Consider the following 26,041-nt stretch of genomic DNA (forward strand, 5'->3'; position numbering starts at 1 on the left):
ATTTTACTTTGCATGGCAAAAGGTATTTTAGGTTAAGGGTCTTGAGATGGGGAAGATATGGATTATCCAGGAAGATTTGATGTATCCACAAGGGTCTTTAAAGAGAAAGGAAGGAGGATTAGAGTCAGAGAAGGAATTGTGACTAAAGAATCAGAGATTAAAGAGATGTACCATGAGCCAAGGAATGTACCAAGCATCTAAAAGTTGAAAAAACAAGCAAGTTATCCTCCCCTTAAAAGGAATGCAGCCCTGCCAACACCTTGAGTTGAGCCACTTAAGACCCTTTTTGGACTTCTGACCTGGAGAATTTAAATAAATTTGTGTTGTTTAAGCTACTAAGTTCACAGCAATTTGTTATTGCAGGAGAGAAAACTAATACAACCAGGCATCTGAGAGTGAGAAAGAGAAAAATACAACATAATGTGCATATAAATCACCTGGAACTCTTATTTAAATGAAAGCTCTGCTTTAGTAGGTCTTGGGTAGGACCTAAAATTCTGTATTTCTATCAAGATCTCATCATACCAATATTTGATTTGATAAATACTTCGATTAACAAGAGTCTGGAAAACATGCAATAAAAATACCTATGTAACATTTTACAGTTTATGAAGCCCTTTCACATCCATCATATTCATTTTATCATCCCCACAACCCTATCATGTAGCTATTATTGCTCCAATGATACATATGAGCCAATCAAATCTAAGTCAGAGAGGTGAAGTTATTTGGCCAAGCAAAATCACAGATAGTATCAGACCAGACCCCTGGTGTCCTGACTCCAAAGCCTGTGTTTTTGCCATTGGACAGTAGTTCTCACCTATGCCTGAATATGTGAATCACCTGAGAAACTGTTGAGACTCCAGAAGCATTGGTCATATCCCAGACTAATGAAAGTAGAATCTCTTGGTATATGGCCCCAATGTCAGTTGTTTTGGAATTACCAAGTAATTCCATTCACTACACAGCTAAGGTTAAGAATCATTTCACAACAAAAGAAAGCATCAACAAAACAACAAGAAAGCCCACTGTATGGAAGAACATATTTGCAAATGTTATCATTGATAAAGGTTTAATCCTCAACATCTACAGGAAACTTATACAACTTAATAAATGGAAGATAAATGATCCACAAAAAAAAAATGGGCAATGGACCTAAATAGATACTTTTCGAAAGAAGACAGAAGGAAGGCCAATAAGACACATGAAAACATGCTCAAAGTCACTAATTATCCAAGAGGTACAAATCAAAACGACAGTGCAGTATCATCTCACACCTGCCAGAATGGCTATTATCAACAAATCAACAAATGACAAGACTTGGTGAGGATGTGGAGAAAAAGGAACCCTCGTGCAGTGCTGGTGGGAATGCAGACTGGTGCAACCACTGTGGAGAACAATATGGAGTTTCCTCAAAAAACTAAAAATGGAACTCCAATGGAACTACAAATTGAACCAGTAATCCCATTCCAAGGAATATATCCTAAGAAACTAGAAACACCAATCAGAAGGATATATGCACCCCTATGTTCATAGCAGCACAATTTATAATAGCTAAGATTTGGAAACAGCCTAGGTTCCCATCAGCAGATGACTGGATCAGAAAACTATGGTGCATTTACACAATGGAATACTATGCTGCCATAAAAAGAAGGAATTTTTTTAAATCAATCTTTATTGTTCATATTATTACAAAAGTTCCTCATTTCTTCCCCCCTCCACCAGGTTCCCACCCCACCCTCTGCCCTTTCCCCACCCCCCATTGTCCTCATCCATAGGTGCACAGTTTATGTTCAGTCTCTTCCCTCATCCACTACTCCCCTTTTCCCCCGAGAATTGTCAGTCCACTCCCCTCCCATATCTCTGATTCTATTATAATCAACAGTTAATATTGTTCATCAGGTTTTTTAATTTCCTTGTGTGTTTTTTTAATTAATACACTTTTATATTTTTAAGAATAAATTTTAAAATCTAATAATTTTAAACCTTGTTTTTTCTGCCCTGGGAACTGAGAAGCAAACTTGTTTACATGTAAACTTGCCCTTAGGCTATCAAAAGGTATAGCCATTCAAATGTAAATGGACACATTGTTTAAAGATAGTTGCTGGCTGGAATTGGATTACCTGTTCTGGGTGGGAAGGGCTTGTCCTCCCCTTTCTCCATTGAAATTAAGGTGTTAGCTTTAAAACCTCTTTTTGGCAAGAGACCTTAAACTTTCAGAACTTTAAATTTTTCAGATAGTAAATCAGTTACTTAGCATTTTCTCAAATCAATAATACCTCCACATGCCCAAGGATACACTTCACACAAAAGACACTTCCAAATAGATCAACCAACCTCTTCCAGACCCCACACAAGGCGCTCACAGATCAACACCCCAGTACTATACTAACTCAACACATCCAGATCTAAGCCTTCATCAGTTGATTCAGCAGACCCTCAAGTTCCCCCAAAAGTTTCCAGCCATGTCTGAGAAGCAGCCCTGGGGCATGGGCAGGCGAGGAGCGAGCTGTTCTGGGCCCGGCTGCTTCGGGCCTGGCCTCTGTTGCTCTGGTCTGCTCCACAATCAGCTGCTCCGGGCCTGGCCGCTGCCGCTCTGGGCCTGGCTGCTTCCGACCCAGATGCTCTGGGCCTGGCTGCTCCTGACCCGGCTGCTCAGGGCCTGGCTGCTGCTGTTCCGGGCCTGGCCGCTCCCGGCCTCGTTACTCCGGACTTGGCTGCTGCTGCTTCGGGCCTGGCCACTCCTGGCCTGGCCGCTCCGGGCTTGGCTGCTGCTGCTCTGGGCCTGGCTGCTCCCGACCTGGCTGCTCCGGGCTTGGCTGCTGTTGCTCTGAGCCTGGCCGCTCCCAACTCGGCTGCTCTGGGCCCAGCTGCTCTGGGCCTGGCTGCTCCGGGCCTGCTGCTCCCAACCCGGCTGCTGCTGTCCGAGGCCTGGCTGCTTCAGGCCTGGCTGCTGCTGTTCTGGTTCTGGCTGCTGCTGCTCCAGGGCCTGGCTGCTGCTGCTCTGGGACCAGCTGCCACTACCCTGGGCCTGGCTACTCTGGGTCTGGCCGTCGCCGCTCCAACATTCTGTCTTTTTTTTTAAACGCATTTATGTTGCAATGTTAGCTGCTGAGTTGATTTCTGTCTTAATCTTCGATTTTTCAAGACCTTCTTTTTATTCTTTCTTAAGTAATTTTACTTTCTTTTGCTATAACTTGATTTCTTCACATTGAAAACTTCTTCGGTTTCTTCCTCCTCGTCCTGGAAGCTCAGCAGGCTGGCCTGTGGCACCCCTTTATTCTCCACGGCCTTCTGCGCGGCTTCAGCCTGTTGCCAGGGTCAGGGCTGCCCAGGAAGCAGCCCCCAGCCTTGGCTCTGTGGCCCGCGATCAGTGGTCGAGGGGCCAGCAGCACCTCCCCCCCAGGGGCCCTGTCGCCTGGCTCCTTGCTGGCGCCCAGATTGCTGGTGCCTGGCAGCAGCTCCCGCTCCTCATCGTGTTCTTCCCAGACTGGAGCTTTTGTCTCCTTCCCGCTAGGGCAGTCTAGCATCAGAGTCAACAGACTGTCCTCTGCGCGTAATGTGCACGACTCCGGTGGCTCTGCTTTTCGCCGCTCCCCTGGGATTCCACCTCTCAGCCCCGTCTCCCTCTGTTTGAGGCTGGGTCCCCAGGGACTGGCCCAGAACTGGGGTTCAGAGCAGTCAGAACTGTGGCTCAGCCCAGCCTGAGCTTTTGTTTCCTTCCTGCTAGGGAACGCCAGCAAGGAACTCAGCCTCTCCCTTCTCTCCGGCTCCGTCCTCTCTGTGCGCACACAGCATGTCTCTGTACCTTAGGCTTTTACAGCTCCTCTGATTTTCTTTATGGTTTTCTCTTTCCTTCTTGTTGTAGAATTTTCAGTCAGTCGACTTCCTGTAGCTCTGGGCAATGTCCATTTTATATTTTAGTTGTATTTTATTGAAATTGTTGTGTGCGGCTGCGGTTAGGTGTTTACCTGTGCAGCCATCTTGATCCTCCCCAAGAAGGAATTCTTATCATTTGCAACAACCTGGATGGAATTGGAGAACATTATGCTAAGTAAAATAAGTCAGTCAATGAAAGAAAAATACCACATGGTTTCACTCATTTGTGGATAATAAAGAACATTATAAACTGATGAACAAAAATATATATACAGAGGCAGTAAAGCATCAAACACTGTCAAATTACATCAGGAAGGTTAGGGAGAGGTGGGGGATAAAGAGATCAACCAAAGGACTTGTATGCATGCATATAAGCATAACCAATGGACACAAAACTCTGGGGAGTGAGGGCATGTATGGGAGGGGGGAGAGGGGAAAATGGCAGAATATGTACACATATAATAACTTAATTTTAAAAATGGGGGGAAAAAGAATCATTTCACTAGAGCAGTGGTTCAAAGTGCTTCTGAACCAGCAGCATCAGCATCACCTGGGAAGTTGTTAGAAATGCAGATTCTCAGGCCCATCACAGACCTAATTAATCCCAAATTCTGGGAATAAGGCCCAAACCCCATAGGGGATTCTGATGCACTCTCAAGCTTGAGCATATTGGGCCATCTTGACTCCATTAATGGAGTCTAGGGCTGGGGAAACAAGCACACCTTAGATCCACGTATAAAATTAGGCCAAGTGCCAAGCAACTGAAATCAGCCACCTAATGGATGTAACAAAGAATAAGAACAGTTCTCAGGCTGGCAACTGAAATACCAAGTCCCCACCCACAGCCTTTCTGATCCTTTGTAAGAAAAACATCTGCCTAAGGCCCACTCAGTCTGTCAAAACATCTGATTATATTTGCCTCCAACTCTGCACCTTGCTCCACTCCCTCACTTAAAATAACCTTTTCCATTTGTGCTGTCACCTGAACTGAGTAAATAAGCTTCTAACAACTCTTCTCCCCACCCCTCTCTTCTTGGTATCCAAGAAGAGAGCAGCAGGCAAAAGGTTAGTTCTAATGTACCTGAGCAAATGGATATACAACCTACGGTAAAATAGGAGTGACCTACACAGCTGCCCTTCCTGAGCCTATCTCACCTGCCTCAACAACACTATCACTCTTTGACCTACCTCTATCCCTGGAAAATGGAAAATTCCACAAACATTAGAGCAGACACTTTCTAGAATGCAGTCCACCTCCTCTTCTCCTGTCCCAGATATATCTTAGGTCTACAGGATCAAGAAAGACAAAGATCAAGAAAGGTAAGGTTAGCCCCAGCTGGTGTGGCTCAATGGTTGAGGGTCAACCTATGAATCAAGAGGTCACAGTTTGATTCTCTGTCAGGGCACTTGCCTGTGTTGTGGGCTGAATCTCCAGTGTGGAGTGGGCAGGAGGCAGCCAATCAATAATTCCCTCTCATCATTGATGTTTCTATCTCTTTTTTCCTCTCCCTTTCTCTCTGAAATCAATAAAAATTTATTTTAAACAATTTTTAAAGAAAGGCAAGGTTACAAGATAAAAACGCAAGGCTGGCAGCTACTGCTCATGACCAAAAACGTGGCCTGCCATGCATGGTGCAGAAAATTTTCCAGTGCGTATATCTCACAGACACAGCCTTAGACAGGGATGGGTTCTATTCTAAATGAAATGAAGGCTATTTACAGTTCTCAGCTTGATTTTTCTCTCCCTTCTAAATCCCAAACTGACTGAATTCCGAGGGATGAGAAAGAGGGAAACAGCACACCTTGTTTGAGAAAATTAGAATCTGAGGTATTAGGAAGCAAAAGATAAGAAAAAGCTTAAATGTATGATAAATCCCCTGGAAGTGTGCTGGGCCCTGAAATAGCTTGCTTGCCCTCACTTCCCACATCAACTGATTATGATCATCTTGCTTCATTAAAGCAATCATTATTGTAACTGAGAATTAGTTATTGGGCAAATGCTTGATTAAGATGAAATTAGTTGTTAAGCTTGAGACTGAGGAAGAAAAGAAGTGGAAATTTAACTTCAAACTGTGGAGGAAGAAAAGGTGTGGTCAGTCAATCGTATCATCTGCCAAACAGGAGATCTGCTGAATGCTCCAGTCCCTCCAAAGTCTGTGAAGCATCAGTGAAAGGAGAGAGAGCCTGGTGAGAGTGTGCACCAGGTACTTTCAAGTTGTCTAGTAACTTGGTTGTTGGAAGGGGAGGGACTAGCTCAGGGCCTAGGGGGAGGTCTGCACAGGGATTGCTGCCTTCAGAGAGCTGGAGAAGCAAGAGGCTGAGGACTGAAAAGGGAAGGGTGAGTGATTCTTAATAACCAGCAGGATCCCAAAGATGACAAGCTGCCAGCCTGGACTGCCAGTGATGGCCAGAATGGTGCTGCAGCTCTGAATCCACAGCTGCTTCTCCTCCAGCCCATGAAAAATTGATCTGGCAAGCCAGCATGCCTTGGTAAGTGGAAATCCTGCCACTTCCAGACATGGAGTCATCTTTCCCATTTGGAGTGATCCTTGCTGTCCTGGCCTCCCTCATCATTGCTGCTAATGTACTAGTGGCCGTGGCTGAGCTGTTGCTGATCCACAGGAATGATGGTGTCAGTCTCTGCTTCACCTTGAATCTGGCTGTGGCTGACACCTTGCTTGGTGTGGCGATTTCTGGCCTCGTCACTGACCAGCTCTCCAACCTAGCTCGGCCCACCCAGAAGACCCTGTGCACTCTTCGGATGGCATTTGTCACTTCCTCTGCAGCTGCCTCTGTCCTCACAGTCATGCTGATTGCCTCTGACAGGTACCTTGCCATCAAGCAGCCACTCCGCTACTTTCAGATCATGAATGGGTTTGTGGCTGGAGCCTGCATTGCTGGGCTGTGGTTGGTGTCTTACATCATTGGCTTCCTCCCACTTGGAGTCCCCATATTCCAGCAGACCACCTACCAGGAGCCCTGCAGCTTCTTCGCTGTGTTTCACCCACGCTTTGTGCTGACACTCTCCTGTGCTGGCTTCTTCCCAGCCCTGCTCCTTTTTGTCTTCTTCTACTGCGACATGCTCAAGATTGCCTCTACACACAGCCAACAGATCCGGAAGATGGAACATGCAGGAGCCACAGCTGGAGCTTACCGGCCCCCACGGACTCCCAGTGACTTCAAGGCTGTCCGCACTGTGGCTGTTCTCATTGGGAGCTTCACTCTGTCCTGGACCCCATTCCTTATCACTGGCATTGTGCAGGTGGCCTGCAAAGAGTGCCACCTCTATTTAGTACTGGAACGGTACCTGTGGCTGCTTGGTGTGGGCAACTCCCTGCTCAACCCACTCATCTATGCCTATTGGCAGAAGGAGGTGCGGCAGCAGCTCTACCAGATGGCCCTGGGAGTGAAGAAGGGGCTCACTTCATTCCTCCTCCTTCTCTTGGCCAGGGATGGTGGCCCAGACGTGTCGAGGGAAAGCTCCTGTCATATTGACACTATCTCCCACCCACAGCTTGATGGCTAAGACGGTAAGGGGAAAGAAGTTTCAAAATGCCCTTTCCCTCCTCTCTCTTGGTCCCAACCAGAAGATCAGATGGAGATAGGGGAATGAAAGCACTTATTTCAGGCAATTGATCATCACCCACACCCCCTCACCCCAGACTGAGAGGTAACTGAGGCACATTGTGGACTTTCTTCTATAATCAGTTTCCCCACTTGCAAATCTCCATTCCTGTGTCCTTCTCTTGCAATAAGGCTGTTTCTCCTGTATAGGTATACTTACCTAAAGCAAGAAATGTACTACTGTGCCCAGCTGGTATGGCTCAGTCATTCAGCATCAACCCATGAACCAGGAGGTCATTGTTCGATTCCCCATCAGGACAAATGCCTGGGTTGTGGGCTCGACCCCCAATAGGGGTGTGCAGGAGGCAGCCAATCAATGATTCTCTCTCATCATTCATGTTTCTATCTCTCTCTCTTCCTCCCTCTCTTTGAAATCAATAAAAATATATTTTAAAAAGAAATGTACTACTGTAAAGATGCTTAAAAGTCAAAGCCTATTTTTTAATATACTAGAGCAACACCATTCAATAGAAATATAATGCAAGCCACATATGTAGTTTTAAATGTTCTATTAGTTATATTAAACAGGTTTAAAGAATAACAAATAGGTGAAATTAATATTGTTTCATTTAATCCAATATAGCCAAAACATTATTTCAATGTAATCATTATTTTTTAAAAAAAACTGTTGTATTATTTTTTGCACACTAAATCTTTGAAGTTTAGTGTGTATTTTACCTTTACAGAACATCTCAATCCAAACTAGCAATATTTCAAATGCTCAATAGTCACATGTGGCTAGTGGCTACCATATTAGACAGCACAGCACTAGAAAAAAATGAGGTCCTGTTCTTTTTTGGTATGTTTGAGATTCTATTCTTTCTAACTTTACTATAGCGATTGCTTTGGAAAAGTGAGGGATCCTGTCCCCCTGATATAAATCAGACATTTTAAGTACTGAGTTTGCACAAAACGTAGGAACCTGTATTAGATTCTAAAATGTGTCTTTTCCCACACATCATGGTGTTCAAGACAGTGTTTCTCTAGGAAATAGCCTACGTGTGATTATTTCTATTAATCCTCCCAATCCACCATCTTTCAAATTCTGTGGTGCCCCTTCCCCTCAGTTGGCCTCTTACTTAATTTGTAGCTACTTGCTGATGACAATGCTAAACCACAAATTCTGAGACAGAAAGAGAAGAAAGAGAGAAAGGGGGTCGGAATCAAGAAAAGCACTACCAAACTCTACACAGGACCCACTTTGCTCCTTAGACCTTGACTTTCTTCCATTTATTCCCAAACTTTCATTTCCCTAAGAAACCCAGTCGCATAAAAGATTATCTCCACAATGGCTCAGGAGACCAGCAGAGGAGCAGGTGCCTCTTTCTGCTTTCTGTGCGTACAGAAAGTAACTGTTGGGATCTGGGAATTATGCTCAGGTTCCCTCTTGGCAACTCTAGCAACAAAAATTCAAGAACAGAGTGGGGAAGAAACCCAGGAACTACACTCAGCCTTCCTGAGCTTCCATGTAACCCTCTCCTCAACCTCCTGGTGTCTACAGTGGATTCCTAGAAAGTTTGTCATTTAAGGCCCTAAACTAGATTATCTCCCTAGAAAGCTGAATAGACAAAAGGTGGGAAGAAGAAACCTCAACAGCATTAATTTGTCTGGGATTTGGTACCAATACAGCCTTAGAAGGTTAACTTCTCTGTATCTCTAAAATGATGGCCTGAGAACTTGGATGCTTTGCACTTGGGTTTTAATTCCCCTTCAGTCTTAGATGAACTCCCAACTTGTTTTACCTAAGTTGTTCAGAGGTTAATGACCATCCTTTTCCATTTCTATACTCTCAAAAATTCCTTTCTCCCTGTCTTCAACCTTTACTTTCAGCCCAAATGGCCTGTTTCTCACTAATTTATTCTAATACATAAACCCTCCTTTGTGAGATCTTTTTTCAGTTGCTTTGCTCACCACTTTGGACCAGGGCAAGACTGTGCTTGCCCTTCACCATAATAGATTTTATATTCCTACAACTGAAGAACTTTTTGGCTCTTGAGGGGATGATGGAAGCCAATATGTGTTGAAATACTGAGCACCCAGCAAGGACCAGTTATGCCAGCAATAAGGAACACCCTTGGATTGGATTATGAGTTATTGGGAACTAGGTAAAACACAAACAGTAACTGAGCTTTTGGACAAAATTGAAAGCCAGCTCAAATGACTAGCCTCCTTATTAGTGGTTCAAAGCTTAATTTCTTGGCCTTGCTGCAAAGGACTGATCTCGTCAAGGTAACACAAGCAAAGTATAATGGAAATTAGTTACAGGAGAAAGCCAGGAGCTGAGGAGAAGCTAGGTGATTGTGGTGTTATTAACTTCCATTTAAGAAACCTGCTGTCCCTGGGAGTCAGTATGTGCAATGGAAAAAATCACAGACTTTGAAGTCCCATAGACCAGCGTTCAAATTATGATCAGCCATTTAAATTTTCAAAGCTGCAGTCTCCTCATTTGTAAAATTGTGGTAATAATGCCTACCTTATTTGATCATAGTAAGGACTAACTCTGATAATGTATGTAAAAAATGGCTAATAAACTACAGCACATTGTTAGTGCTTAGAAGATGTTCTCTCCCTGTTCCTTAAAAATCCTGAAGAATAAAACATCCAGCTGGCCAATTTAAGGAAGCCCATCATATCTGTAGATATTATGAGCTCCAGGACAAGAATAATTTTGAAAATACGTAAGTTCACAGTTCAGAGCCATGAATTCCTCAATCCCTGAATAAGGTTTTTAAAAATGAATGATGAAAGGTGACTCAGGTTGAAAAACACAAACACTGAATCTAATATCTTAGCAGGATCAAGGCTGAGCAGATACACGCAAGGCACTATAATCATCCACTTGGGTTTAATAGTAACTGCAATGAAAAACACTGCATTTAAAAAGCCACCAAGAGCAAAGATACAGAATGCTATGTGAAAGTCTAATGGCTTTCTTTGACGCAGGCCCCTTCACAGATAAGGGAATGCACTGGAGAAGAAACATTTAGATTTCATTCATGCATCCAGTGTTGTCTCTGGATGGACGTGCAAAAAAAGCCAGATTCTGTTCAGCAATTTGATCAAAATAGCCAAAAGATATTAAGACCTTATATGATAAAATGTAGGTCAATCAGTCCCATGTATAATTTCCATGAACAGCTTATTGTAAATTTGCTATAAAAATTGTGACATGACTGAGTTTTATATTGGCTTCTCAGGTAGCTAACATTATACAGAGCATACCAGTTGCAGTAGACTACTTTCAAGAACATAAGAACACAAAGCACTCTGTCTGTGCAGGGACATTTTGGGTGGTCACAGAAGTGTTAGAGGCAGGTTTCCTTAATCCACCCACACTCACCTGTTTGTCCACATGACCAATAAGCCCATCTCTGGGAGTTGGCCAGCTGGAGTTAGCCTTGGGATATCTTTTTCTATATGAAAATGTGTACATGGTTCAAACGGGAAATGAACTCGTGACGTTGACTTCATTCTCTTATTAACTGGCCAAACTGAATAGAGACCAGTGAAATCGGCAGGCATGAGAGAAATTTCAAGAGGAAATAATGGTGTTGATAGCTGGGCAGCAAGAACAGCAATGGACCTAAGGCTTGACCACAACTCCTTGGCTGCTGTCAGCCATTCACTTATTTTGTGACTCCCTCACTACCCTCCATGTCATCCTTCAAACCATTGGCTGAACTGAAATCTTCTCCTTTTAATTAAAAAATATTTATTTGTTCTTACTGCAGTCACATAAGCCCAATTATGGTACCTACAAGTGTCAACTGTCATTCATTCATTTATCTGTCTATTCATCTGTTTACTTACCACACAAACGTTCATTATTCAGAGCTAGTATTAAAACTGCCCCGGCTTTGCTGGGATTTGTTAGAGATATATATTGATCTACATATGATTTTCATGATTCTTTTATTATAATAGAAATTTTTATTCATTTTAGAAAAATTTAAAAATATTGAAAATCTTTCAAATTTGAAAATAAAGCTATCCATAATTGTATCATCCAGAGATGATCACTGTTATTCTCTTTTATCTGTTTTCTTCACTTAGCTTTATATTGTGTACTCTTCTGTCATTGTTTTCTTCAAAAATATGACTTGTAAAGGTTGCATGTTTTTTCAACATAATTATATATTTTAACCATTTCCCTAGAGTTGTACATTTATGTTATTTCCAATTTCTCACTGTTATAATACCACTCTAAATATCCTTTTGTATAAATATTTGACATGTCTGTTTAATGCCTTTGGATAAATTCTCCAAAGCAATATTACTAGTTCAAGGAGCATTAAACATAAGAATTCTGTTTTATATTCTTGCTTGAATTTCTCTCTCTCTCTCTCTCTCTCTCTCTCTCTCTCTCTCTCTCTCTCTCTCTATATATATATATATATATATATATATATATATATATATATATCTTATTATTTATTTTTTACAGAGAGGAAGGGAGAGAGATAGAGAGCTAGAAACGTCGATGAGAAACATCGACCAGTTGCCTCTTGCACACCCCCTACCAGGGATGTGCCCGCAACCAATGTATTGTACATGCCCTTGACGGGAATCGAACCTGGGACCTTTCAGTCCGCAGACTGACGCTCTACCACTGAGCCAAACCGGCTTCGGCTCTTGCTTGAATGTCTTAAAGTGTAATGTTTCCCTAGGATATTTGCTAACAAAAATGAAAAGTGAGTTATAAACGAACAGACCACACTGATATGAATATCTAAAAAAAAAAAAAAAAAAAAAAAGTACATGGCTTCCTGAAAGTATAAACCATACTGAGGGGGATTACCTAGTTGGTATTTACAAAAGGAAACCTATTGATATGTCCTGCTGCTACAGTTAATCTGCAAATTTAGAAATCTGAACTAATGGGACATGGCACTTAAGAACAGCCCTCACAGTACAACTAGATAATCAATATAGCATTGTATAATAGCCAAGTATTGATTTCAATGTGTTTTCACTCTTAAGATTTTCTGAGGTAGTTGTTTTGCACAATACTATCAAATGCTAAGGCATGAGAATATAAAAATATGATCTCATGGAGCTAGGAGACAAGTTTTGATGCAGTTAAGCCTTAAAGCCATAGTCTCACAGCCTTGCTGAAAAGGAAAGGTGTGCTCCACCTAATGGATCACCTATGGCAGGGTAAAGTTCATAAGAGCTTAACATGCTACTACCCAACCATATGTCCACTGGATTTACAAGCTGTTGGGACCATAATCATCCACTGAGCTCAAAGAGTCCTCTCATGAGGAGTCCTAGAAACGACCAGTGCAGTGGCTTAGGGTCTCAGTCTGTTTTAACGCACAAAGCAGTTCCTGTGGTTTTTGTTGCTGTTGTTTTTTCCAAAACACCTTTATACAATGAGTCAGGCAGGATTCATTTGCTCCAGAGGACTGGGGGGACTAAAATCATATAAAACAAAGAGCTTGAGGGGAGTCTCTTATTTCTTTAGGTTTGTGATTGAGTCATATTTCCCATTTACTATAATAAATCTACATCAGTTCCAGTTCTGTCTCGATTGTGTTGACATTAGGCACTAAAAGGCTGATAAACACACTGAGATAACACAGTCATTGGCCCAGTGAAATGCCACACTGCCTTACAAAACTGTTCATTGTGCTTTTATCACTCATAATATTTTTGCAGATTTGCCCACTGGGCCATTTAACAAATACTAAAACACTTCCCACATAAAAGCAAACTGGTGTCATGTCATCTCAAGTGATGGGTTAAAAAGTGAGAAAACTAACCAGTCAATTATAGCTGAATGACTAGAGGTTATTTCAAATGTGGAAACCAGACTCATAATCCAAAATTCCAACTATTACTTTAAGATTATCAGGTTCCTTAGTAGTTTTATACAATGATGTGTTAAATTATTTATCTTATTTACTAAATGAATGGGATAGACAAGGATGCACAATGAATGTTTATAATGAGTTAGGCACAGCCCAAAATAAAACTGAATATTGATGCTATAACACTGAATAAAAAGAAGAAATATCATTTAGTGAAACCTTAGGAATTGAGATTAATGCGGAATGGCCATTCTGAGAAGATATGAAGACATTTGTTTTTTGTTTTTTGTTTTTTTTTAAAGCAATATCATTAATTTATATGTAATATCCTGACTGGGCTAGGCTAACAAAACTGTTGTCCCTTATATGATATACTTTAGTGAATGAAAAAGTACTTATAATCAGGTTCATAGTAGTTTAATCACTTCTCCCATAAATTTATTTATAAGCCTAACAACACACTTCTTTGCACTGGATGAGAGACAGTAAGAAGGCTAGCTCCATGTCCACGTTATTAAATTTCAAACTAGTGGCATCTGTATCAATAATTTCAAGTTCTTCAATAAATCGTTTAACACACAACAAGAACAAGTTCATCTGTGTGTGATGGGCTAGTGATGATGGAGGTCATTGAGAAGAAAGACCCAAAAAAGGAAGAGAGGGAAAGCAGTACAAAGTGGAGAATAAGAGGAAAAAAATATATTTAGCTGCATGTTTCTAGGAAAATAATTTCAGTCCATTATTATGATTAAGTGTCAAAGAGTGACCAACCACAGCTATTGGACTTCTTTCTCCCAGGGTGCTATAAAGATAGGGAAATTAATGAAATCAATATTCTTTACTGCTCACCTGCCATAAACTTTAACTAACCCTGGACGAGACTGTGTCAGTACACCTCTAGCATAGTCATTACAAGCATGGGCTCATGAGCCAGACTGCCTAGGAACAAAAGTATTTTACCATTCTGTATCTGTTTCTCATCAGAAAAAATGAGAATAGTACCTACTTTATAGGGTGATTGGAAGAATGTAAACTGTTTTTTTAATACATTTTTTGTTGATTTGAGAGAGAAAGAGAGAGGAAGAGAGAGATAGAAACATTAATGATGAGAGAGAATCATTGATTAGCTGCCTCCTGCACACCTAGCATGTCTTGCGATCTCCTAGTTCACGGGTCGACACTAAGCCACTGAACCGGGCAATGTAAACAGAGGTTTAGAAACAATATACTTATAACAGTATCTGACACATAATAAAGCCACATAAGTATTATTATTGTTATTGTTATTATTTTTCTAATGCTGTAGCATTTCAAATTTTTAAAAATTAAAATTTTTTCATCATATAGCCTACAGACCCTGATCACTATTTTATCCCTTCAAACCTAGGGTTTCCTGATCAGAAATGTCAGTTATTTGATCTTCAGATTGCTGGTAACATGAGGGATTTGCTTATTTAAAAAAATCCATGTAATCATCTGGAGTTAATATGGATCAATCTGTATTTTGTTATTGAGTAGTTTCATTGAAATCCCTCACTAGCTATCCCAATCAAGCTAAACCACATTCATGCTGGGCTTTTATAAATACTTGATTGAGATCATTTACATACCATAAAGAGCACCTGTTTAAAGCATATAATTTAATGTTTCTTAGTAAACCTACAGAGTTGTGCAACCATCACCATAATCTAATTTTAGAATATTTTCATTCCAAAATGAAATTTTATACCCATGATCAGTCCTCCCCCACCAGAGCCATAGGCAACCACTAATTTATTTTCTATCTTTATGAATTTTCCTATTCTGGGTATTTAATTTAACTGGGATCATATATGTGGCCTTTTGTTTCTGACTTCTTGCATTTATAATGTTAACAAGTTTAGTTCACATTGTAGCATATATCAGCATTTCATATCTCTTTATGGCTGAATAATACTCTCTTGCATAGATATACTACTATTCGTTTATCCACTCATCAGTTGATGGGCATCTGAGTTGTTTCTGCATTTTCATTTTTGTGAATAATGCTGTGAGGATATGGCAATTCTATGTTTTGCTTTTGAGGAACTGTCCAACTATCTTCCAAAGGAGCTACACCATTTTACAGTCTCTCCAGCAATGTATGAGAGTTTTACTTTCTTCACCAACTCTTGCTATTATCTTTTTTATATACTGGGCTTTTTACTTGGGAAAACAATTACTTCTCTTCCAAACCAGTAGTGCCTACTTATTTTTGTGATACCCTTTCATTCTAAGCATTTTTTTTTTAATTTACAGACTTTACTTTTTAGAACAGTTTTTGATTTACAGATCAATTGAGCAGACAGTAGAGAGAGTTGTCTTGTTTTGAGACAAACAAGGTTTCAATCAATGTCCTTAGTCCCTTTAAATATTGTTTCCTTGTATTCATTGACTGAAAGAGTTCCCTTTTTAGTATACCTTCAAAAGACACTGTGGATCTATTTCATATCTGACATGCCCCTAAAAAGATATTTTTCAATCAAAAATTGTAATTCAAACATACAATGGAGAGTTATTACTTAAGGGGACTCTATGGTGAATAATCTTTGTGAAACACTAAATTCTTCATACATGTATTGGGTCGGCAGCTAAGTAATTGCGGATTTTTTAAAGAAAATCAAAGACAATTTTTTCATGGAACTAAATAACTTTATTCTGTAATGTATTGCCCATTTTGATCAATGACCTTTTGCCATCTTTCAGGCAGCATCATAATCCCACGTTCAAAAAACTTCTGGTTTTTATTAGCAAAAAACTGAATCAGGTACGATTTGACATCATCATCATTATTGAAATTTTTACCACTCAAGGAGTTTTGTAAAGATCGAAACAAAAAGTAATCAGATGGTGCAAGGTCAGGACTATATGGTGGATGTGGCAAAACATCCCAACCAAGCTCCATTAATTTTTGCCGAGTGACCAAAGATGTGTGTGGCCTTGCATTGTCATGATGGAATACAACACCTTTTCGATTTGTCAATTCGGGCCGCTTTTCTTCAACTGCATTGTTTAATTTCGTTAGTTGTTCAATGTAGACATCAGAATTGATCGTTCGGTTGGGTGGTAAGAGTTCAAAGTAGACAATTCCTTTGTAATCCCACCAAACTGATAACAAAACCTTCTTTTGATGAATATCAGCTTTTGATGTTGTTTGAGTTGGTTCACCTGGCCTGCTCCACGATCTTTTCCGCTTGATATTGTTGTAAACAACCCATTTTTCATCGCCAGTTATCAGTCGTTTTAAAAATGGATCATTTTCATTACGTTTCTTTAGCAAATCGCAGCTGCTAATGCGTTGCGTTAACTGTGATTCTTTCAGTTCGTGAGGAACCCATGTATCGAGTTTTTGAACATAGCCAAGTTGTTTTAAGTGATTTTCAATTCATGTATGTGATACATGAAGCTTCTCTGCAATCTCACGTGTTGTACTGTGACAGTCCGAATTGATTATTGCTTTGATTAGGGCGTCATCAACTTCAACTGGACGACCAGAGCGTTTTTCATCTTTGAGTAAAAAATCACCAGAACGAAATTTGGCAAACCAATTTTGACACTGCCGTTCTTTTAAGGCTTCGTCACCATAAACAGCACATAACTTTTTATGAGCTTGCGATGCGTTTTTCCCTTTGCGGAAATAAAAAAGCAAAATATGACGAAAATGTTCCTTTTGATTTTCCATTTTTCAACGAACGCCAAACGAAAACTACAAAACAGATCAAAAAACTTTTTTTACTGATTAACAGCTGAATAGCCAACTATCAAATAACAAAATGTGTTTTACATTTGTACTATGTCTGCAAACCTAAAAATTCAACTGAAGCCATATATGTGTGAAACCCGCAATTACTTAGTTGCCGACCCAATAAATAACCCCACACAAATGTTATGTGGCAAGAGGCAGATCTTTATGTATTCCCTAAGGCACCCTTACTGCAGAGTATTTCACTATAGAAATGGGTTAATCCTGAGTATCTCAATCAAAATACTCTATCCATCAATAAGTTACGGGAGGGGAGGGGGGTGAGGAGGATAATATATTAATACATGACTAATAATAGGATAACAAATTGTACCAAAAGAGCAAATCAAGTTCTTTAATTTGAACTATCTTCCCATGATTTTGGTTACTATAAAGACAGCAGAGCAGTCCTTAAAACTTTAGTAATTTGGCTAAACACCTCATCAGCTTCAAACTATTTTTCTCCAAATTCCATATTAACAATAATTTACTCTCTTGTCCCCTTTACTCTTATCATTCATCAGAATATTAGTCTCATTAAGACAACTTCAGGCTGAGTATGTAGTCATCGCTAGTGTCCTCTTTGTTTTTCTGCCCTATTTTATATTGGACTTCCCCAGGCTTAGTACTTGGACTTTTTCTTGTCTGACACTTACTCTCTTGGTGATCCCATTCAGTGTTATGGGTTTAAATATCATATATATGCTGATGATTTCCAAATGTATACTCTCCAGCCCTCTCCCCTGAACTCCACACTTATATGTCTCACTGCCTACTACACATCTCTATTAAAGTATAATAGGCATTTTAAACTTAACGTACAAAACAAAATTATTGCTTGTCTCCCCCCAAAAAACAAACAAACAAAAATAACAACAACCCTATACTTCCCAAGTTCTCTCCATCCCTATGGCAATAATGCCCTTCTAGTAGCTCAGTCCTTAGATGATCTTGGCTCTTTTTCTCTTACAACCTATCCCTTAGCAAGTCATTATTTACTCTTCTTCAAAATATAGGTATTTCAACCCCTTCTCAGAGCTTTTACTGTGATTACCCTCATCCAAACCACCATAATTTATACCGTCACATTAGACTCTGGGTATATGTATACCTCAGGGCCTTTGCATTTGCTTTAACCTATATTGGCTTTTTATCTTACCTCCTATAGATTCCAATCAAATTTGGCTTGCTCAGTGTATGACCTTACTCGAATATTCCTCTTGCCTCTTCCCTGCTTTTTCTACAAAGCATATATCACCCTCCAATGTATTATATATCTACTCATTAATCTTTTGTAGACAACAAGCTACACGAGGCAGATAGTTGTTGAATCAATAGTTAACAAGATTAGGTATATCTCCCCAAGCCCCTCATTTTTCCCTTAATAACCTATTCTCTTTTAAAATATATTTTATTGTTTTTTTAACAGAGGAAGGGAGAGGGATGGTTAGAAACATCAATGAGAGAGAAACATTGATCAGTTGCCTCCTGCACGCTCCTACTGGGGATGTGCCCGCAACCAAGGTACATGCCCTTGACTAGAATTGAACCTGGGACCTTTCAGTCTGCATGCTGACACTCTATCCAGTCTTTAAGTTCCATAAAAATAGGGATTCTGTTGATGTTGTTTACTGTTGTGTTCTCAGAACCTAGCAAAGTTATATTACTCAGTAAATATTTGTTAATGAATAAATTAATTGATCTGTATGTAAAGATCAGATAAAATGTTTTTGTATTCATGATTAGAAAAGGACCACTTGCCTAATGTTTACAAGTGAGTGGCATTATGACAATGAATGACAGTGGGAAAGCACAATGCACTTAGTCTGTGCTCATAAATATGCTGTAAGAATTCAATCTCCATTTCATAGACACCTTCTCTTTACCAGTCTCTGGAGAATGTAACTTACAAAGAGTTGGCAAAGGAGAAAATAGTAAATGAAGACAAAACCAAAGTAATTCTTCCAATAAATATTTTAATGAGAACCAAGGTCTGTAACATATATAGCAATAACTGCCCTGGCCTATGCCTTCTGCTCTCACCCAAGTCTGAGGCTAACAAACTACATTTAACCCACATTTGAAAAGGCCATTTCGAATGTCACCCATCAGTATCCATCTTCATAGAAGATACCAATCTGGTGCCAAAATCTCAATGTTAACACTTCCTCTCAAGGAAGTTAACATGGTAACACAAACAAATGAACAATTTTGTACAATCCTATCTATTGTTCTTCCATCAAGAGGCCGTTGGGAAACCAATGATTCAGTAAACACTCACAACTTTGTCAAAATACATTTGAAGAAGGAAAAGGGAAAAAGAGTAGAAAGGTTGGCAGGGCTTGGCTCACGTGTAATTCAGTCCTTAGATCTGAAGTCTCTTAAGCTGCTCATATGTGATAAAAAACTGAAGTGTAAGTCATGGAAGATCACTGTATTAACACAGAAAGCCAAACCCAGTTAAAAAATTGTGCATTGCATTCTTAAATTAAGGTACTTAGTTTGTGCTATTCTAAGTTGCACTTGCTTAAAACTCTTTTAAAAAAACAATTCCTGGCAAATCAAGCATGTAGTGAATGCCCACCATGTTCCCATTATCTTCATTGGCATTTAGCAATATAAACAGATTAAAATTCTAACATAAATGGAGTCTTCAGGGGCAAATAACACATAACCAAGAACATCAATGGTAACATGTAATTCAGTTCTAGAATAATCGTTTGCAGACAGTAAGTAATCAGAGCAATCCCAAGGAGGGTAACAAATACTATCGATATTAGAAAACGACATTAATTATTACTAGACCTAATACCTCCCTCAACCTATAGATCTACAAAGGCAGTAAATTACTTTTCAACCAAACAATGCTCACCATTCTACACACACCACCACCCACAGCATCCAATTCATGACTCTGCATGTAGAAGAAACTCAAACAGTTAAAGGAGGAGATTCACCCCTGAGGAAATAGCCCTACTTGGCTAGATTCTTTCACCCTATCGATGTTTTCTGTTTTATTATTTCCCCAGCTGTTTTGGTCCTATAGTTATGGGATAGGAAACATGGACCTCCTCAGCATGGACTTTTCTGTGGGCATTTCGAAGCAGGGTTTCCAAAAACTTCATAGCCCCTTCCAGTTTTGGTCATTATTGTTAGTGCTTTTTTTTTTTTTTTTTTTTTTTTTTTTTTTTTTTTTTTTTTAATACACTTTGCTATGTCTTTTCTAATCCTTCCAGTTTGTATTGGACTCCAACTGAAAGTAATTTCTTAATTCCATCCTCAATGGTCACCATTAGAATGCTTAGGTTTCTCATTTGCCTAAAAGCTTCAAGGATCAAATTTTCCTTCCCATAGCCTAGAATTACCTGGGAGCTTAAAGTATTTGCTTTCAATCTCATGTTCTAAAAGGATACAATGATGTTCCAGGGTCCAAGTCGAAGCCAGTTTGGCCAAAATCCTTTATAGAGTGCAAAAAAGCCCTCGTGCTTCCACATCTGAAAGATATAATAAAAAACAGAGTGAATTCCCCTTACTCTTTACATCTGACAATTACTTGTATTTTAATACTCATCTTCCAAGTCCTTCCCCAACAACTCTTGGCTCCATAAATAGTCCTTTTTTTTTTTCTTTCTAAAAACACACATTTGAATTCAAAAGTAATCTAAATAAATCTACCTATTCATTCAACAAATATTTATTGAGCACTTACCATACACAAATGTATTCTTGATGCTGAGATAACAGTAATACTAGTAAACAAGAGAAACAACATATTTGTGGTAGACAGCTACCAAGATTGTCCCCAAAGAAAGCTACCTCCAGTTTTTCACTCCCTTGTGTAGGCTCACCCACACATATCAGGATTGGTCTGTGTCTCCAATAGAATAAAGCAGTAGTGAACATATCACTTGCAATGCTTTGTTATAAAAGACTAGAGGCCCCGTGCATGAAATTCGTGCACTCGGGGGGGGGGGGGGGTCCCTCAATCTGAACTATGCCCTCTCATAGTCTGGGAGCCCTTGGGGGATGTCCAACTGATGGCTTTGGTGGGGAGCAGGCCTAAGCCTTCAGTCGGGCATCCTTAGCACTGCCGTGGACACGGGAGAGGGGATCCCACCATCGCCCTCTCCCGCCATTGCTATTGCACTCGCCAGCGATGAGCCCGGCTTCTGGTGCACTGACCACCAGGGGGCAATCCCTGTGTTGAGCATCTGCCCCCTTGGTGGTCAGTGCACACTATAGCGATCAGATGTTCTGCTGTTCAGTCAGTTTGCCTATTAGCCTTTTAATATTAGGTATATAGGATGCTTTATATATAAAGTTTCTGCCTTGTTCTCTTTTAGATCATTCACTCTGGAGGAGGCCAGCTTCCATGTCAGGAAGAGGCCCACACGTGAGAAACTAAGACCTCCTGCCAATAGCCAGAGAGGAAGAGAGGTTTCCTGCTAACAGCCACATGAATTATTTTTGAAGCAGATATCCCAGCCCCAGTCAAATAACATTTCATCACTGGTTCATCACTGTAAGTTCCGTGTAATGCTAGGGCCTACCTCATATCAATCCTCTGAGGAAAATTGTGAATTCCTTTGAATTTGGGTTTCCTGTTTCAAAGGTAGTCTGCACATACCAGCTTATTAGTTATTATGAATTAAAGGAAAAATTATGTATATCAAAGGTCATAAACCAGTTGTGTATAATGAAGCCAACCTATAAAAACTGTTCCTATTTAACAGACAGATTATCTCTTAAGTGACTCCTGTAATTTAGGCATTGTGTTAAGACATTGAAAAAAATGTTATTCTGGACCCACTCGCAGCTCCTCCCTCGGCAACATGCCCAGTACCCCCGCCTCCACCATCTCTGCCCGCGAGGAGCTGGTGCAGCGCATCCCCGAGGCCAGCCTCAACTTCCAGAAGGTGCCGCCCGGCGCCCTGCACTCCCAGGACTTGGACCAGATACATGAACGACCGCCGTGGGGACGGCCTGGCCAACAAGACGCAGCCTCGGAACCGCGAGGAAGTGATCTTCGATAACCTCATGCTGAACCCCGTGTCCCAGTTGTCCCAGGCCATCCACGAGAACACGGAGCACCTCGCCGAGAAGATGAAGATCCTCTTCCAGAACTCGGGGCGCACGTGGGAGGCCCTGGAGGCCCAGATAAAAGCTGAGAACGAGGTGCCCATCCTGAAGACGTCCAACAAGATCAGCTCCATCCTGAAGGAGCTGAGGCGTGTGCAGAAGCAGCTGGAAGTCATCAATGTCATCGTGGACCCCAGCGGGAACCTGGACCTGCTCATGGTGAACCAGGGCGGCACAGGTTCCGGTGCCCTTGGGAAGGGTCAGCTGCTCACCCAGAGCCCAGCCTCGCCGCCCTCGGCCCTGGCCCTGAGTGGCTTCCCGCAGCGGCCCCCCTGCGGGTTCCCTGGCCTCCCGGACCCCACCTTCCTGCCCGACTTCCTCCCAGACTCAGAGCGGTTCCAGATCTAGTGGCCAGGCCAGGGGCCCTGCGTGCCCGTGCCCCCGCCTCCCGCTCCCCCCGCCCGCCTCGCCCCTCCGTGAAGACCCCCTCACGTGCCATAACCCACGGGTGGCGCCCCAACCAGACCCCTCAGCTCCCAGCCAGCACCCTGCCCCCACCCCGTCGCCTCCTGGCCCAGCTCCTGCTGCGGCCGCTGCCAAGGGCCGGGGTCCCTGGTCGCCCGTGCCCGCTGCATCGTTCCTTTTGTCTTTCATTTTGGAGGGAAGCAGTTTGTCCATTTCGGCGGCCTCCCCGCCTGCAGGGCCCATGACCTCATGGGCTGGAGCGCGTGCTGGCCTGGCGTGTCCCCGGTCGCTGGCCGGGCTGGGGAGGAGCATCCGTGGGTCATTCGGTGCCAAATGGAGCCAGAGGGGCTGGATGCCCTGGGACACGAGGGTGCAGGCCGGGCAGGGACATAGCTGAGAGACGCTTGGGGCAGGAGCCCCAGCCCTTCCTGCCTTCGGTACCAACACAGCTGCCAACCCAAGCATTCCGGCTGCCTGGAGGGGCACCCCTCCGCCCACACCTGCTCCCCATCAGCCTGGGCGCATCTGCAGGTACAGGGCCTGCCCAGAGGGGGAGCTGGGCCCCTGCTCTTGGTTCGTGGCCTCTGGGCCAGGTGGAGGCGAAAGCCAGGCCAGAGCGGCTGCGGCTGGGCTCCCGGGAGCTCCCGAGGCAGCACACTGCACCGTCCAGGTCGCCCGGCATAAATGGGGCATCTGCACTCGGCTCCGGGCTCCACAGGCCCCATCCTGGGGGCAGGGACAGGCCCAGGAGCAGGTTGGTTTTCTCAGGATCCTATTGGCAGAAACATGCCAGGCGGCCCTCCTGGGGGCTGTGTTTCTGGAGCCTCTAAGCCAAAGAGCCCGTGTGTGTGTGTGGGGGGGGGGGGTGCCCCTAGACCAGAGTGTGGGCAGCCTCTGGCGTCAGTATGCGTGTTGGTTGCTGGGGGACCGACTGTGGGGCGCACTGCAGCTGGATGGAAGCCACGGGGGTCATGGCTGTTTACACTGGGCGCCGGGTGTGGCCTGAGCCCCTCCTGATGTGTCCTCTCAGAGGAGGATCGAGTCCTGGTCCCATCCCGCATGCCCCACGCCTCGCCCACAGCTGCCCGGACACACGCGGTGTCCACGGATCCCGGCCACGCGGCCCTCCCACGCACACCCTTCCCGGGGTTGCCGTGAACTTTTTTATCCGTAGATGCGTTCCTCTCCGGCCCGACCTGGGCTCGTAACGTATGTGTCCGGCTCCACGGAGGCTCTTCTGGTTTGTCCTCAGGTGGTCTGTGGGTGTCTTTTAGAAAACGGTTATTTTTTATGATTTGTCATGGAATTTGTTGTAATAAATCATCCTACCACGTGGCAAAAAAAAAAAATGTTATTCTGCTCTAGTTGGTTTGGCTCAGTGGCTAGAGCATCAGCCCATCTGGGTTCAATTCCAGTGAAGGGCATGCACCTCAGTTGCAGGCTAGATTCCCAACCCTGATCCGGGCCCATTTGGGAGGCAACCAATTGATATGTCTTTCTCACATCAATGTTTCTTTTTCTATCTCTACCTGCCTTCTTACACTCTCTCTAAAAATCAATGGAAGAATATACTTAGGCGAGGATTAACAACAACAAAAATGTTATTTTGCCTTTCCACTGGTGAAGTGAAACCCACCACTATACTAAAAAGTAAATATATCTGGACTAGATAATATTTTGAGAATCCACATTTATAAATATCCCTTATCCTATGCTTGATTTCTTTAGATAAATTCCCAAAAATGTAATTGCTATGTTATATGGTGGTAATCATATCATAAGGTATATAAATGTCAAATCATTATGCTGTACACCTGAAACTAACTTATTGTATACCAACTATACTTAAATTGAAAAAAAGGAGTACTCAAGATAATTGTCCTTACTGAGCATTTTTGGAGCAAACAACAACATAACTAGGGCATTATTTATGAAAGCACAGTGATAATATGCTTCCCCCAATGGATTATGAGCAAATGTCAAAGGTCTCAGCAAAACAAATGTTGAAAAATTGTGAAAATAAGCAAGAGTAAAGCCCAGATGATTGCTTAAAACCATAGATTGCTAAAATTACAAGGGACCTTAGAAATATAACCCAACCCCATCACCTCTCACATAGACTACCACAATAAACCTCTGAATTGGTCTACAATCTCTACCTGGAAGCCAAAACAATTTTTTAAAATTTTAAATGAAACAGTGTCACTTTCCTACTTAAAGCTCCCCAAAGACTTCCCAGTAGAATTCATTCTAACCGCAAATTTTCTGTGATGACATTTAGGATCCTACATAATTTAACCCCTCCCTCTCTCTCCAGTTTCATTTCTTACTACTTTGTCCTTCATTTATCACACTCAGGCACGCCAGTCTTATTTTTAACCCTTGAACATGTCCAGCTCATTCCTAACTCTGGACCTTTGTACCTGTTCCTTCTTCATGAAATACTTTTCTCTCCAATCTTCATGTGGCTACCTTCTCACCATCAGACCTCTGCTCAAATGCCAACTCCTCACAGTCTTTTCCCGGCTACCCTAGCTGAACTAGTTTCCCATCATTATCACTGAGTCACTATCTCATACATTCTGTTAGTTTCTTCACAGCATTTACTTCTATCTGAAATTATACTGTTTATTATTGTATATTTATTGTCTGTCCCCTTCAACTAGAACAAAATCTCCAGGAAAGCATGGACTTTGTTTGTCTCATTCACTATTATATCCCCACCAGCTAACACTGTCTGGCACAGTAAAGTTTCCAATAAATATCTAAGTAAATATAGTGTGCCCAAAATGATGTATACATACATTTTGAATAATTATAAAGGCAGTGTTTATTAAAATACATTTCATTTTCAAAACTGAGTTGTCAGCTATTAAAGTGTGTAAAAATTTGGGGAGGATGCCCTGAATTTGTTGAGTGAATGGACATACAAACACAGTGAGGGTCTCTAACACTTCCATGCCATCTGGCTCCTTAGAAAGCTCCAAAATATTGACTAACTTCTGTAGAACATTAATACTAGGAGGCACATTTTTTGGATTGAGGCAGTTGTATGAAAACAAACAAGAACTCTTATAGATAAACAGACACAACAGGCTACTTCATGAAGTTATCCATACATTCAACAAATAATTTGCTGTAGATAAAATGATAAACAAGATGCACACGGTCCTGCCTTCAAGAAACTTACAGTCTACTGGATGACAGATATTAAATGTAATTACAAAGGGGGGAGGGTTGGGGGTTGGGTGAAAAAAGGTGAAAATATTAAGCACAAAAATATAAGCGGTGGGAAAAGTAAGTTTACAGTTATGAGTATATGAAACATAGTTTATTCTTGTATTATAGTTTATTAATTATTGTATTACTTTCCATACTATTAACTATAAACCTACTTTTCCCATGCAGTATGGTGGCAGCC

At 41.8% G+C, this 26,041-nt stretch overlaps 2 protein-coding genes across 8 annotated transcripts in view; one reads left to right on the plus strand and one right to left on the minus strand.

The window, feature by feature from the left end:
* Window positions 1-6,312: 6,312 nt before the first annotated feature.
* On the plus strand, window positions 6,313-7,494 carry GPR119 (G protein-coupled receptor 119). Its single transcript, XM_036443414.2, has one exon. It carries the CDS (start codon window positions 6,398-6,400, stop codon window positions 7,403-7,405), a length of 1,008 nt encoding a protein of 335 aa, XP_036299307.1. The 5' UTR covers window positions 6,313-6,397; the 3' UTR covers window positions 7,406-7,494.
* Window positions 7,495-19,032: 11,538 nt separating this feature from the next.
* Window positions 19,033-26,041, minus strand: part of SLC25A14 (solute carrier family 25 member 14) — a 34,431-nt gene continuing 27,422 nt past the window's right edge. For 6 of the 7 annotated variants that reach the window (XM_036443407.2, XM_045583528.1, XM_036443409.2 and 3 more), the window contains 2 exons: window positions 20,490-20,570; window positions 19,033-19,483 (listed from right to left, as the gene is read on the minus strand). In XM_036443407.2, coding sequence (XP_036299300.1) covers window positions 19,442-19,483; window positions 20,490-20,570 — 123 coding nt within the window. In that variant the 3' untranslated portion in view covers window positions 19,033-19,441. Of the gene's footprint in view, window positions 19,484-20,489; window positions 20,571-26,041 lie in introns of those variants that run through there. The other variant, XR_006742008.1, reaches the window with a different exon arrangement.

This window comes from Pipistrellus kuhlii, unplaced genomic scaffold, assembly GCF_014108245.1.
Source record: "Pipistrellus kuhlii isolate mPipKuh1 unplaced genomic scaffold, mPipKuh1.p scaffold_m20_p_19, whole genome shotgun sequence".
In the NCBI taxonomy this organism is placed as follows: Eukaryota; Metazoa; Chordata; class Mammalia; order Chiroptera; family Vespertilionidae; genus Pipistrellus; species Pipistrellus kuhlii.